At 46.0% G+C, this 12,985-nt stretch overlaps 1 protein-coding gene across 1 annotated transcript in view; it reads right to left on the bottom strand.

Annotated features, from left to right (window-relative positions):
* LOC102500380 (E3 ubiquitin-protein ligase UBR4) overlaps window positions 1–1,159 on the bottom strand; it is a 107,749-nt gene extending 106,590 nt beyond the window's left edge. Inside the window, exon 1 of the mRNA XM_027770668.1 lies at window positions 992–1,159. Within this exon, the coding sequence (XP_027626469.1) occupies window positions 992–1,032 (41 nt within the window). The 5' untranslated portion in view covers window positions 1,033–1,159. The remainder of the gene's footprint in view (window positions 1–991) is intronic.
* Between the last annotated feature and the right edge of the window lie 11,826 nt (window positions 1,160–12,985).

The following is a 12,985-nucleotide window of genomic DNA, read 5'->3' as shown; positions in this document are numbered from 1 at the left end:
CCTATCTGGGTAGCGAACACACTGTACTGCAAAGTTTTTAAAAAAGTAAATAAAAGATACATCCTTATTTGGCATGAAGCTAAAATGACCCAGTAAGCAATTGCAGAGAATTGCTGAAGTAAAAGATTGGCTAGAAAAATTAAAGTGAGAACGGGCCTTAAAAGCAAAAGTCTGTAATTAAGCTAATGAAAGGCTGTTCTAAACACAGTATGTCCGAAAAACAAAAGAACTCTGAGATCACCACGTCTGCATGAACACAACTCTTACGATCTAAGAATCCCTGTGCAAAAAATGGGGAAAAAAATCATGTAACAGCAAAGAGTCCCGTGTGTAAAAGTCTGAAGACATCTTATTGAGAGAAAGAGGGAGAAAACACATTCCTTCCTTGAGAAAATGATCTCTCCGGCTCACAAGCTGCACGTTGTAATCAAGGACCGTTATGGGAGAAACATACAAGTGCAATATAAAATGAAAGTCATCAGTGGTAACTAGTGGCTTCAGTCGCAGAAACAGCACGTGCCCACAGTGATCACACACCACCGAGAGACCGTTATTAAACCATATGGGAGGTCTCCAGTACAAAACGCGGGCTCCGCTCAGGCCCGGGCAAGGGGGATGACTGCAGGCGAGAAATGCAAACTCATGTGTACCCTGACCTTAACGCAGGGGGCAGCTCTGGGACAGTCCTCTCAGAGCGCCGTGCATTCAAAGTCACTCTCAAACGTGTCTGACCACACCCTCCCGCGACCAGCGGCCTCCAAACTTTTGCTCGGGAGAGGAAACTGAGGCACAGATTATTTACAAACGCTGGCGGAAAGAACCCGGGGCAAGCCTAGGTCTCCCGGGGCTGGGGAACCCCGAAGCTGGGGCTGGGGCGGGGCCAGGGGGGTGTCCAGGAGGGGCAGAAGGCATCCAGGGAAGCGGGTCCAGACGATCCGGCTCGGCCTACCCTTCCCCCAAGCGCCGCCCCGCCGGGGCCGCCGCCCGGTACCTCTCGATGACTGAGGCCACCAGCTGCGGCAATTCCTTCATCTCGAAGGCGGAGTAGGACGCGGACAGCAGAGGCCGCACTGCCACCTCCCAGCCCGGGGTCGTGTCCACCCCGGTTGCCGGAGCCCCGGGCGCCGGCGCCGCTGCCGCCGCCTCTTCGGCGCCGCTCGTCGCCCTTACTACTGCGGCTCCCTCCGGGGGCTTGCCACCGGCTCAGCGCCGCCTCCCGGGAGGGAGCGGAAGTGACGTAATCTGTCGCGTCAGACTGCGCGACGCAGTCGCGGGTCAAAAACCGCGACGCACCTGACGGTCTCTTCTCTTTCACAGCTAAGAGGCGCGGGATAGGGCGGGGCGTGGCGTCGCGCCTGCGCAGAATATAGCTCTTGGAGTAAGGCGGGGGAGGAGGCATCTTTGCGCCTGCGCGCTGTGAATTCCTTCTGCAGGTGGGAGTAATGTTGCTTCCGGGACTCTAAAAGGTGAGTTTGCCACCTGGGTTTGGTGGGACAGGCCGGGGCTGTATAATAGACTGTGCGTGCACGAACGTGATGGCCCCCGGCTTTAGGTAGCCCAAGGTCAAGAAGATAAGACCGGAGCATAAGCAGTCTCCACGTCTTCCCTTCCGCAGTGCCCACCACAATAGTAATATCTTAGTTCTAGACAGTTAACACTTCTTACGTTTGGAATACTCTCTGCTACCGGTGAAAGAATGTAAGCCAATGCGATAATGCCGAGATCTGCCGATGAAAGGATCTGGGTGCAAGATCTAAGAGGGAAAAGCAGTTTGCCTCGAGGAAACGTCTGCTAGAATTGAGGACAATCTAGAGTGTGAGACTTTGGTACGGGGCATCAAACTCTGGACCCTGTGGCCTTCAGTTACCCTACTAAACAATTCTAAAATAAAATATTTTAAAAAGAAAAAAAAAGAAATGTTCACTCACGCAACTGTGGAGATGCCTTAAAATCCCTAAAGCCCTGAAATCCTCCCCTAGTTTTGGAAGAGGTCCTTTTGTTCCTGGTTGTATAGCTGATAACTAAATTGGTACGTGGTGATTAATCTGTACCTTTAGTACAGACTTATTGTGCATTAGAAAAAATAGTCAGGGCCAGTCTTGGAGGAAAATGTGGCTTCAGTGATAACAATAGGGATTTTCCTTTGGTTTCTACCCACCAGGGGATAATAGCAAGATTTTTTTTAAATAGAGTTTTGCTATAAGGCTTATGCTCTTGTAGGAGAGACAGAGAGACAGACAGTGAGAAATCATCCCCCAAGCGGGGGACGCAATCACTGCAATCACTTCTCCTCCATTATCCTCTCAGGATTTGAATCATGCATGCACACATGCCCAGAATGTTTCAAGCCACCAGGTCCAGGATTCGAACCGTGGTCAACCATGACACCATGTGGGAATCCAGCACCTCAACCACTATGCCACCTGCTGGCCCCAATAGCAAGATTCTTAAACATAAAAACAGAAAATGCAAGGCCAAAAAATACAAAAAAAAAAAAAAAAAAAAAAAACTTGCCAGAGCAGGTTCTGTGATCTAGTGGTTAAGAGAGCCAGATCCCACATGACTGACCATATGGTTGGAATTCTGGCCCTGGATGCTTGAGAAACACGCCAAGCACGTGTATGCACCCTAGATCCTGACAGAGTGGAGAAATGGAGGCAGAGGGGATTATACTGTGATCATACCCAATGGGCGTGGTGCTTTCTCCCTCCCCTCTCTCTTCATCTCTCTCTCTAGTGAGTCCCGGTGCTATCTCTCAAAAATTGGGAAAAATGGGGCCAGCAGGTAGTATGGTGGTTAAGGATGCTGGACTCCCAACATGGCTGACTGCATTTCGAGTCCCAGACCTGGCAGCCTACTTTCTCACTTTCTCTCTCATTCTGCCCTTCTTTGCTCAAATTAAAATAAATAAAGTTACAGGGACCAGCAGTTGGCGTAATGGCTATGTCACCATGTAGTCGGTTGCGGTTCGAGTCCTGGACCCAGTGGCTTAAACTCACACAGGATATGTGTGCATGCATGCCCAAGATCCCAAGAGGCGAATGGAGGAAAAGGGATTGCGGCATGGCCATCCCCTCTGGGGGGGTGATTTCTCACTTTCTATCTGTTTCTCTCTGTCTTTCTGGCAAGCGCACGTGCCCTATAGCAAAAAACTCTCAAAAAAGAAAATAAGTAAATAAACAATTCTTTTTTAAAAATTGGGGGAAAAAAACTTCCCAGAGCAGTAAATATTACGTTTTTTTTTCTTCTTTTTTTTTCTTTGGAGAGGTTTTTGCTATAGGGTGCATGCGCTCACCAGACAGACAGAGAAAGACAGAGAGACAGAAAGCGAGAAATCACCCCCCAGGGGGGATAGCCACACCACAATCCCTTCTCCTCTCGGGATCTTGGGCATGCACACACACGTGCCCGGTGTGAGTTTAAGCCACCGGGTCTGGGACTCAAACCACGGTTGACTACGTGGGAGTCCAGCGACATAGCCATTACGCTAACTGCTGGTCCCAATGTTACATTATTTCAATTCTGAACCAGAGCCCTAAGGAAAAGGCTTGAGATCAAGAATTTTCCAGTGGCTTTATTTATTAATTTATTATAAACATTTTATTTAAATATAAATACGTAATATTATATTTATTATAAGTATATTATAGTGGCTTTATTTATTTTAACCACAGGACAAGATTGATCTGTAGAGGTTCTCCGACAATGGTTACAGAAAACATAAAAGATGAAATATCCCTGCCCCCCTCCTTCTATCTGCTGTAGCTGGGGGAGAGAGAGTGAAATGACAGAGACCATCTGTCACAGGGGATGTGCACCTGTTCGTAAATTCACACCTGTTCTTTTTTTTCAGAGATTTTTGCTATAGGGTACATGTGATCACCAGAAAGACAGAGAGAGAAAGAGAGACAGAAAACGACAAATCACCTCACGTGGGGTTGGCCATGCCACAATCCCTTCTCCATTTTCCATTCTCCTCTTGGGATCTTGGGCATGCACGCATACACACCCAGCGTGAGTTTAAGCCACCGGGTCTGTGACTCGAACCGCAGTCGACTACATGGAAGTCCAGCAACGTAGCCATTACTCCATCTGCTGGTCTCCCTGTTGTATCCTTTTTTTTTTTCTTTCTTTCTTTTTTTGGAGAGGTTTTCACTGTAGGGCTCGTGCGCTCACCAGACAGACAGAGAGAGACAGAGAGACAGAAAGCGAGACATCACCCCCCAGGGGGGATGGTCATGCCGCAATCCCTTCTCCTCCATTCTCCTCTTGGGATCTTGGGCACGCACGCACATGCGCCTGGCGTGAGTTTTAAGCAACTGGGTCCAGGACGCGAACCGCAGTCGACTACGTGGGAGTCCAGCGACATAGCCATTACACTAACTGCTGGTCCCTCTGTTGTATCCTTTTTGATATTTCTGGTTCGTAGACTTAGAGGAACCACTCCAGATAAAAATCTTCCTTTATAAATACTACATATATTTCAGTAATACAAGTTTGGTCCTGTGTTGCCACAGAGATTTAGAGTGACATCTGTATTCTAAATTTAGATGACGAAAGAAAGAAACAGACTGAAAAAGACTTCTATATTCTGATATTCTGGTCCAGAAAAGACAGAAACTAAAAAATAGTTAACTACCAATAATTTTCATGTAGTAATTGAAGGACTTAAAACACTAGTTCCAAGTCTGGGAAAGAAACTGAAGCAGACTTTTAAATTAATAAAAGATACATATAGTCATGTTATAGAATGCAATGAAAGAAAAACCTTAAGCAGCTATTGCTGAGTTATTTATGTAAAGTTATTTGTTTAATGAGGAGGTGCTGATGAGGAGGCCTGCTGAGAGCTGGAAATGGTGTTTTCTTGACACAACTTGTGGTTATGTGGATGTACAGAGCACTCATTAAGCCGTGTATTTATGATGTATACACTTCATTGGTTCTAAGTGATACCTCAGTCTAAAAACAAATCAATATGCCTCACTGCAGGAGCCTGAAAAACAAGAAGTATGGCATCTTTACTGCCAAAAAAAAAAAAAATCCCATCTGATAGAGTTGCTTGAAATAAATCCTAGTAGATACAGTGTGTTTCAAAAACAAATGAGTAAACCACAGCTATTAGTGCCTAGAGGCTAAAAGAAGTCAATCTATTCTGCAGTTTTACAAAGTTACAAGAACAACCGATCAGTCAGAATGTTGTGGAAACTCAAGCTAAAATACTGAAACCTACAAATATCAACAGCTGTTTTTGGTAATTTACCATTTTTTTGTCAGATCACCAAGAATATAAGGAATTAGAGACCAGCAAATGGCATAATGGTTATGGCACTGTACTCCCACATGGCCGACCTCGGTTCAAGTCACAGACCCAGCAGCTTGAAGCTCATGCCAGACATGTGTGCGTGCACGCCCGAAATCCTAACAGAATAGAGAAGGTATTGCAGCATGACCATCCCCCTGGAGGGTTCTTTCTTTCTCTTTTATCTCTGATCTCTCTCTCTCCGTCTCCAGCGAGTACACATGCCCTATAGGAAAAAAAAAAAGAGAGAGAGAGAGAGAAAAGAGAGGAGAATAAAGCAGATATGATAAAATGTTAACCTTTGAGGAATCTGAGGGGAAGTTTTCTAGGGATTCTTTGTACTAGTCTTACAACTTCTCTGTAAGTCTAAAATTCTGCCAAAATAAAAAGTTAAAAAGCTTGTGAAGGGGCCAGCAGGTAGCGTGGTGGTTGAGGTGCTGGACTCCCACACTGCCAACTGCAGTTCAAGTCCTGGGCCTGGTGGCTGGCTGGCTGGGCCTCTCTCTCTCTGATGAGCACAAATGATTATCCTATGACCTTCAGCACCATTTGGGGCGTGGTAGGGTGGCAAGGAGGAGCTGTCCTGGTCCATGGAAGTGAGTATTCTGGTCTCTGCAGATAGAAGCCTGAATAGTTAAAACCACGAGTAGGATATCATAACCCTCATCCTAACTCCATAGTAACCATACAAACTTACAATTACATTTTAATGTATATTGGCTTTTTTATATGAGAGACTATATATTCTACCTTGCAGACATAAACATTCCAGTGTTCTTTGTAATTCTAGTCCTCGTCAGTAAACTGGCATTCTGGTCTATAGCTCTCCTGGTCTAGCTTTTCTTTTTAATTTCTTTCTTACATGAGCAGAAGACAGCACCCACCACAGGGTCTTCTTTTTTTTTGGAGAGGTTTTTGCTATAGGGCGCGTATGCTCGCCAGACAGACAAAGACAGACAGAGAGACAGAAAGTGAGAAATCACCCCCCAGGGGGATGGCCACGCCGCAATCCCTTCTCCTCCATTCTCCTCTTGGGATCTTGGGCACACACGCACACGCGCCCGGCGTGAGTTTTAAGCCACCGGGTCTGGGACGCGAAGGTCGACTACGTGGGAGTCCAGCGACATAGCCACTACGCTAACTGCTGGTCCCAGGGTCTTGACAGTGCAGTCCATCCCCTCTTTAGCCGGCCCCAGAACAGCGTGTTCGGGAGTCCAGATACAAACCGAGGAGCCCCCGTGCAGGTCAGCCTCACAGGTATCCCGTCTTCCTACGCCCCCAGCCAGCCCTGGACCTGACGTCATCACACCACAGGGGATGAGTAACGCCACAGCCACGAAGTGCAGAAGAGGTGTGGCGGAGCTTGCGTGCCTGTGTGTACACTTGAGACGCGCCATTACTTTGTCTTCCTGACTTTCATTCGGATTTCGCGTTAGGGGATACTACAGTGTATTTCAGTATGACTCTGACTGTCGCGTCATCAGGAAAGTCATGACGGAATTTTGCATAGAAAATTTTGCATAGAAAAGTCATGACTTTCCTAATGTTTTGTAAAGACCTTCCTAAATAAGCTTAGTCTCATACCTTAGTACCATGGGTCAGAAATTTCGATAAGCCTCAGTGGTAGCAGAAAATAGACTTCTTGGAAGTCAGGCTTAACTGACATCACTCTTAATTCCTAAAAATGGGGGTGCAGGGTGTACACATCCTTTGTGTTATAAATTCTTCTAAAAGGTGGCCTAAGAAATATAAGATAGGGACCAGCAGTTAGCGTGATGGCTGTGTCGCTGAACTCCCACGTAGTCGACCATGGGTTGTGTCCTGGACCCGGTAGCTTGAACTCACGCCGGGCGCGTGTGCGTGCGTGCCCAAGATCCCGAGAGGAGAATGGAGTAGAAGGGATTGCGGCGTGGCCATCCCCCCTGGGGGGTGATTTCTCGCTTTCTGTCTCTCTGTTTCTCTCTTTCTGGCAAGTGCATGCGCCCTGTAGCAAAAACCTCTCCAAAAAAAAAAAAAACGAAAGAAAGAAAGAAAGAACTCTGTAGGGGCCAACAGGTGGGGCGTGGTCGTTAATGTGCTGGGTTCACCCATGACCAACTATGGTTCAAGTTCTAGACCTGGTGGCCTGAAAGTCATGTTAGGCGTGTGTGCACACGTGCCCAGACTCCCAAGAGGAAAATAAAGAAGGGATTGCTGCATAGCTATCCCCGGGGGATGATTTTCTCACTCTCTCTGGTGAGCACATGTGCTCTATGGCAAAAACCTAAAAAAAAAAAAGCCCTCGAAACGGATAACTGGAATTTTAACCTGGTAACCTTTAAAAATGGAGTTTGAGATCCACAATGCTGATATGGGAGCTCTCCGAGATGTATTAAGTGAATAAGTGAAAAACCAAGTTACAGGCCATGGTGTGTGCTAGAGAGATACGTACCAAAATTCCAGTGGTGGTCTCTGGGAAATGGTGGGGGGAGGTTCTGAAGGGAAAGCAAATCTTAATTTGTAGCTTTTTTTTCCCTAAAGTATTTTCATTTAACTTTATTATACTTATTTATCCATTTCAATTTGATCAGAGAGGAACAGAGAGAGAGAAAGAGAGAGGGACAGAGAGAGAAAGAGAAAGTGAGAAAACAAGCCGCCAGGTCCAGGACTCAAACCACAATAAGCCATGTGGGAGTCCAGCACCCTTGATCACCACGCCACCTGCGCCAGTGCAATCGTGAGGCATCTTTAAAAATATTTATCTTTTTTTTGAGAGTTTGTTTGTTTGTTTGTTTAGCTGTGAGGCATGTTTGCTCACTAGAGAGACAGAAAGCAAGAAATCACCCCCCTAGGAGGGATGGTCATGCTGCATTCATTCCCTTCTCCTCCATTCTCTTCTCGGGATTTTTGGCATGTATGCACACGCACCTCGTGTGAATTTCAACCTGCCCGGTCTTGGACTTGAACCATGGTCACCTTAACTATCACTCCACCTGTTGGTCCCTTATTATTTCTTAATTTGACCAGAGAGAGAGAGACAGGGAGGGAGTGAGTGAGAAAGGGAATGAGCTGCCAGATCTGAGATTCGAACTGTGGTTGGCCACATGGGAGTCCAGCACTTTCACCATGTCACCTGCCAGCCCCTAATATTTCCTTTTCAAGTAATAAGTTTACTTACAAACATAACTAGTAGGCTGTATTATTTCATGAGTTTGACCCATTTCTCAGATTGTACCCCTTAAAACAGTGCTCATTTCTGCTAAACAGATGTAGTAAGACATAGTGTCTTATAAAGAAAGGCGCAGCAAATACAGATCCAAAGTCCAAAGTCATGTCACCGTAATTAGTAACCTCCACTTGTTTCCACTGGACGTGGTGGTTCTTCCCAGGGCCCCTCACAGAGTAAACCTCCAGGTGTTCTGTCCCAGCATGGTGCTGTTGGAAGCTTAGTCCATAGTATTATTTTTTTAACTGCCACAGAGCTTGCTCACCAGGGAGAGAGAAAGCACCCCCACGGGATGTGGTCACGCTGCAGTCCCTCTTCCTCTGCATTGCTGTCCCATCAGGATCTGGGGTGTGCACACATGCACGCATGCACACCCAGGGGGTTTTCAAGCCACCGGAACCAAGGTCAGCTCTGTGGGATTCCACTCCCTTAGTTGTTACACTACAGGGTTGACCCCATACTTTTTTGTTGTTGTCGTTGGGGTTTTTTTGCCATAGGGTGCCGGCACTCTCCAGAAACAAAGATAGGAAAAGTGACAAAGCACCCACCAGGGGAGGTGGCCATGCCACAATCCCTGCTCTGTTCTCTCGGGATTCTGGGGGCATACACACATCCCTGGAGTATTTTTCAAGTCTCTAGTCCCAGGACTCAAACTGCACAATAAGCTATGTGGATCCAGCCACTTTAATTACCATGTCACCTGGCTGGCCCCCCCTCTGCCAGTTTTATTATTATTATTCTTTTAGGTTTTTGCCATCAGATGCATGCAGACAGAAGAAAGTGATAAATCAAACCCCCCTAGGGAGATGGCCACACCAGTCTCTTTCTTCCCTCCTTTTCTCCTCTTGGGATTTTGGGCATGCACTCATATGCACCTAGCATGATTTTCAAGCTGCCAGGTCCAGGACTCGAACCATAGTCGACCATGTGGGAGTCCAACACCTCAACCAGCACACCCCCTGCCCCCCCCCACCCTGTCATTATTAAAAGGTAGTTTCGATAATACGGAATAGTTTCAGTTTACATTTCACAGGGGATGCAAGTATAGAACATCACCTATCTCTGTTTAATTGTGGAAAAATAAATGTCAGCTTTTTAATAGTAAGAGAAAGAATAGTAGGTTTTGTTTGTTTTTTCAGGATTTTTGCCGTAGGGCACATGTGCTCTCCAGAGACGACACAGACAGGGAGTGTGAGCAGTCACCCCCCGCCCCCTGGGAATGGCCACACCACCATCTCTTCTCCGTTCTCAGGATTTGGGGCATGCACACACAATGGGCATATTCTCAAGCCACCGAGTCCAAGACTCAAACCCTGCAGCCAGCCATGTGGCACCTAGTACCTTAACCACCACACCACCTCCTGGATCCAAAGTGTTTTTGTTTTGTTTTTTAAAAGAATTACTTGGGAGCCCAGCAGGTGGCATGGTGGTTAGGGGGTGCCAGACACCCACATGGCCAACCACGGTTTGAATCCCGGACCTGGTGACTTGTTTTCTCACTTTCTCTCCCCCCCCCAATCTTTGACCAGAGAGATAAAGAGGGAAAAGGTGAGAAACTAAGCCACTAGTACCGGGATTCGAACAGTGGTCGGCCATGTGGGAGTGTCCAGTGCCTTAACCACCATGCCACCTGCTGGTCTCCCAAATTAAATAATTCTTAAAAAAAAAGAATTATTATTTGGGACCAGCAGGTGGCATGGTGGTTGAAGGTGCTGGGCTCCCACATTGCTGACCACGGTTCAAATCCCGGACCTGGTGGCTTGCTTTCTCACTTTCCATTCCTTCTGGCTCTCTCTCGGTCCCTCTCTGGTCAAATTAAATTAATTTAAGATTTTTTAAATTATTATTTTATCTAACTTTATTTATTTTAATTTGATCAGAGAGGGACAGAGGAAGTAAGAAAACAGCCACCAAGTCTGAGACTCGAACCGCAGTCAGCCATGTGGGAGTCCAGCACTCTTAACCACCAGGCCAGGCCACTTGCTGGCCCCCGAGGATAGTGTTTTTTTTTAAACAACTGTTTGGGCTTGGTTTAAATAATCAAAGGTCTTCTTATTTTGCTTACATAGATACATAATAGCAAAGAGAGACCTTTCCCTATTAGAACAGAATGTGTATGGTGTCATACATACTATTTCCTGTATCAATCACGTGACCATTTGTTTTATGTAGTGAAGTAGGGTTGTCAGACCTGGTATCCGGGGTATCCCAGGGAAAGGTGAGTTGAATTATGTCTTGGCATTTCAATAAATGTAAGAATTCCTGGGCTGACCCCATAGTGCAGTGCTTAGGCCCTATGTAGAGGATGAAGGAACCCACACGGTTGGACAGGGTTCAGCCCCGCCCCAACCTGCTTGAAAAACATGCACACACCCAAGATCCTGACAAGATGAAGAACTGGAAGGAAGAGGGCTGTGGCACAACCAGGACCCCTGGGGGCACCTCCTCTTCTTCTCTCCCTCTGATACTTACAGCCAGGTGGAACGGCAGGGAAGCACGGATGCACCGCAAGGCTGGCCCACGTGAGAAGGTTCCAGGTTCCGCTCCAGACTTCCCTGGGTACACAGGAACACTTACCCCTGATCCCAGCTGACTGAACTGGGGGTGGAGCAGTGCCAGGGTCCGGATGGGGGGCTGTTTGTGTCTCATGGGAGAAATAAATGAACTTAAATAATAATAATAAAGTCTCTAACTCTGAAATTAGGTGTGAACAGTTTTTTTTTTTTCTATCATGCTTGGTTCCAGAAAGTATTTTCAGCATCTTTATGAATATTTGATATACAAGATGAATTACCTGAAAAAACAAGTAGCAGAATTAAATAGTATAAGCCCTGGGGCTGGCAGGTGGTGTGTGGTGGTTGAGGCACTAGATTCCCACATGGCCAACCAGGGTTCAAGTCCTGGACCTGGTAGCTTGCTCTCTCACTTTCTCTCTCTCTCTGGTCAGATTAAATAATAATAAAGTTAAAATAAAATAATATTTTTAAAAAATAGTATCCCGTTAAGAAAAAGTATGGGGGCCAGCAGGTAGTGTGGTGGTTGAGGGTGTTGGACTCCCCCATGACTGACAACAGTTCAAGTCCCAGACCTGGCAGCTTGCTTTATCACTTTCCCTCTCTCTCTCACTCTCGCTCTGTCCCTCTCTGGTCAAATTAAAATAAATAAGTAAAGTTAAAATAATTCTTAAAAAAAAAAAGTATGTATACAAGAACATAGGCTGTCAATGCCCATATGAATAATGATAGGGGGCTGGCAGATAATGGGATGGGTGAGGCGCTGGACTCCAGCATGGCCGACCACAGTTTTGAGTCTCAAACCTGACAGCTCACTTTCTCACTTTCCTTTTCTCTGTCTCTCTCTGATCAAACTAATAATAATAATAAAATTAAACAATTCTTTAAAACATAGCATTAGTACTAGACTGTTAATTAAAAGACTTAATAAAGTGATTTGAGAGGACTGCTCTCGCACTGATAACCAAAGGGAAACTTCTCCCATTGGTCCTCTAGTAATAGGATAAATAACATCCTTAACATCCCTGGAGTAAATACAGCACAAAGTTCTAAAATCTGTTCCTAAGGCTAGGCTATGACCAAATACTGCCCCAAACATTCCATCTAGAGGCACAGCTAGGTCTCTGTTGGTCTAGCTCCATTACAGGATTGATTTTAAAGTAAAGATGGACTACATACACACATAACACACATAGATCATATCCACAACCAATGTCCATCTGAGTTAATATTTGTTGTTCTTATTGTTCTCTTCACTCAGTTTTCATTTTTTCTTTTGTATCATTTGCTTCCATGTAAGTGTCCTAAGTGTTTTTTGTGAGGTGAGATTCTGGGATCAGTGTTAGGGATGGCTCTTCTGTGATGCAAAGGTAAGCATGAAGCCACACAGTTCAGCCATCTTTGAAGCCAGGGAGAAGAGTAACATCCTCATTAAAGTGACAGGCTGACAAGGATTCATGGCTACACAGAGGGCCAAAGGAAGGCCTTCAAGAAGCTTCATGCCAGAGTCAACAGGTGGCATGGTGGTTAAGGTGTTGGATTCCCACATGTCTGACCGAGGTCTGAGTCCCAGACCCAGTAGTTTGAAAATCACACTGGGTGTGTATGCATGCATGTCCAATATCACAGGAGGAGAGGGAAGGGATTGTGCCATGGCTAGCATCCCAGGTGGGGGTGTGTGTGGGGGGGGGAATTCTCACTGTCTGTCTCTCTGGCTAGCAGATATACCCTGTGGCAAAAAAATAAAAAAAAGTTTCATGCCTGCACCATTGCAGACAAAATGGTGGTCACAGCCCAGAATTCTACTCCATAGAGAACAGAAAATGAGTAACAATTTAGAATCATGAACTCTAAGCAAAATAAAACATGGAAGAATGCTAACAGAAATTTAGGTTGTAGAAAAGTTTAACTCTAGGGACCAGCAGTTGGCATAATGGCTGTCGCTGGACTCCCATGTAGTTGACTTTT

Source organism: Tupaia chinensis, unplaced genomic scaffold (genome assembly GCF_000334495.1).
Source record: "Tupaia chinensis unplaced genomic scaffold, TupChi_1.0 Scaffold000146_1, whole genome shotgun sequence".
In the NCBI taxonomy this organism is placed as follows: domain Eukaryota; kingdom Metazoa; phylum Chordata; class Mammalia; order Scandentia; family Tupaiidae; genus Tupaia; species Tupaia belangeri.
Note: the sequence above shows the minus strand (reverse complement) of the source record. Positions and strands in the feature narration are given on the sequence as shown.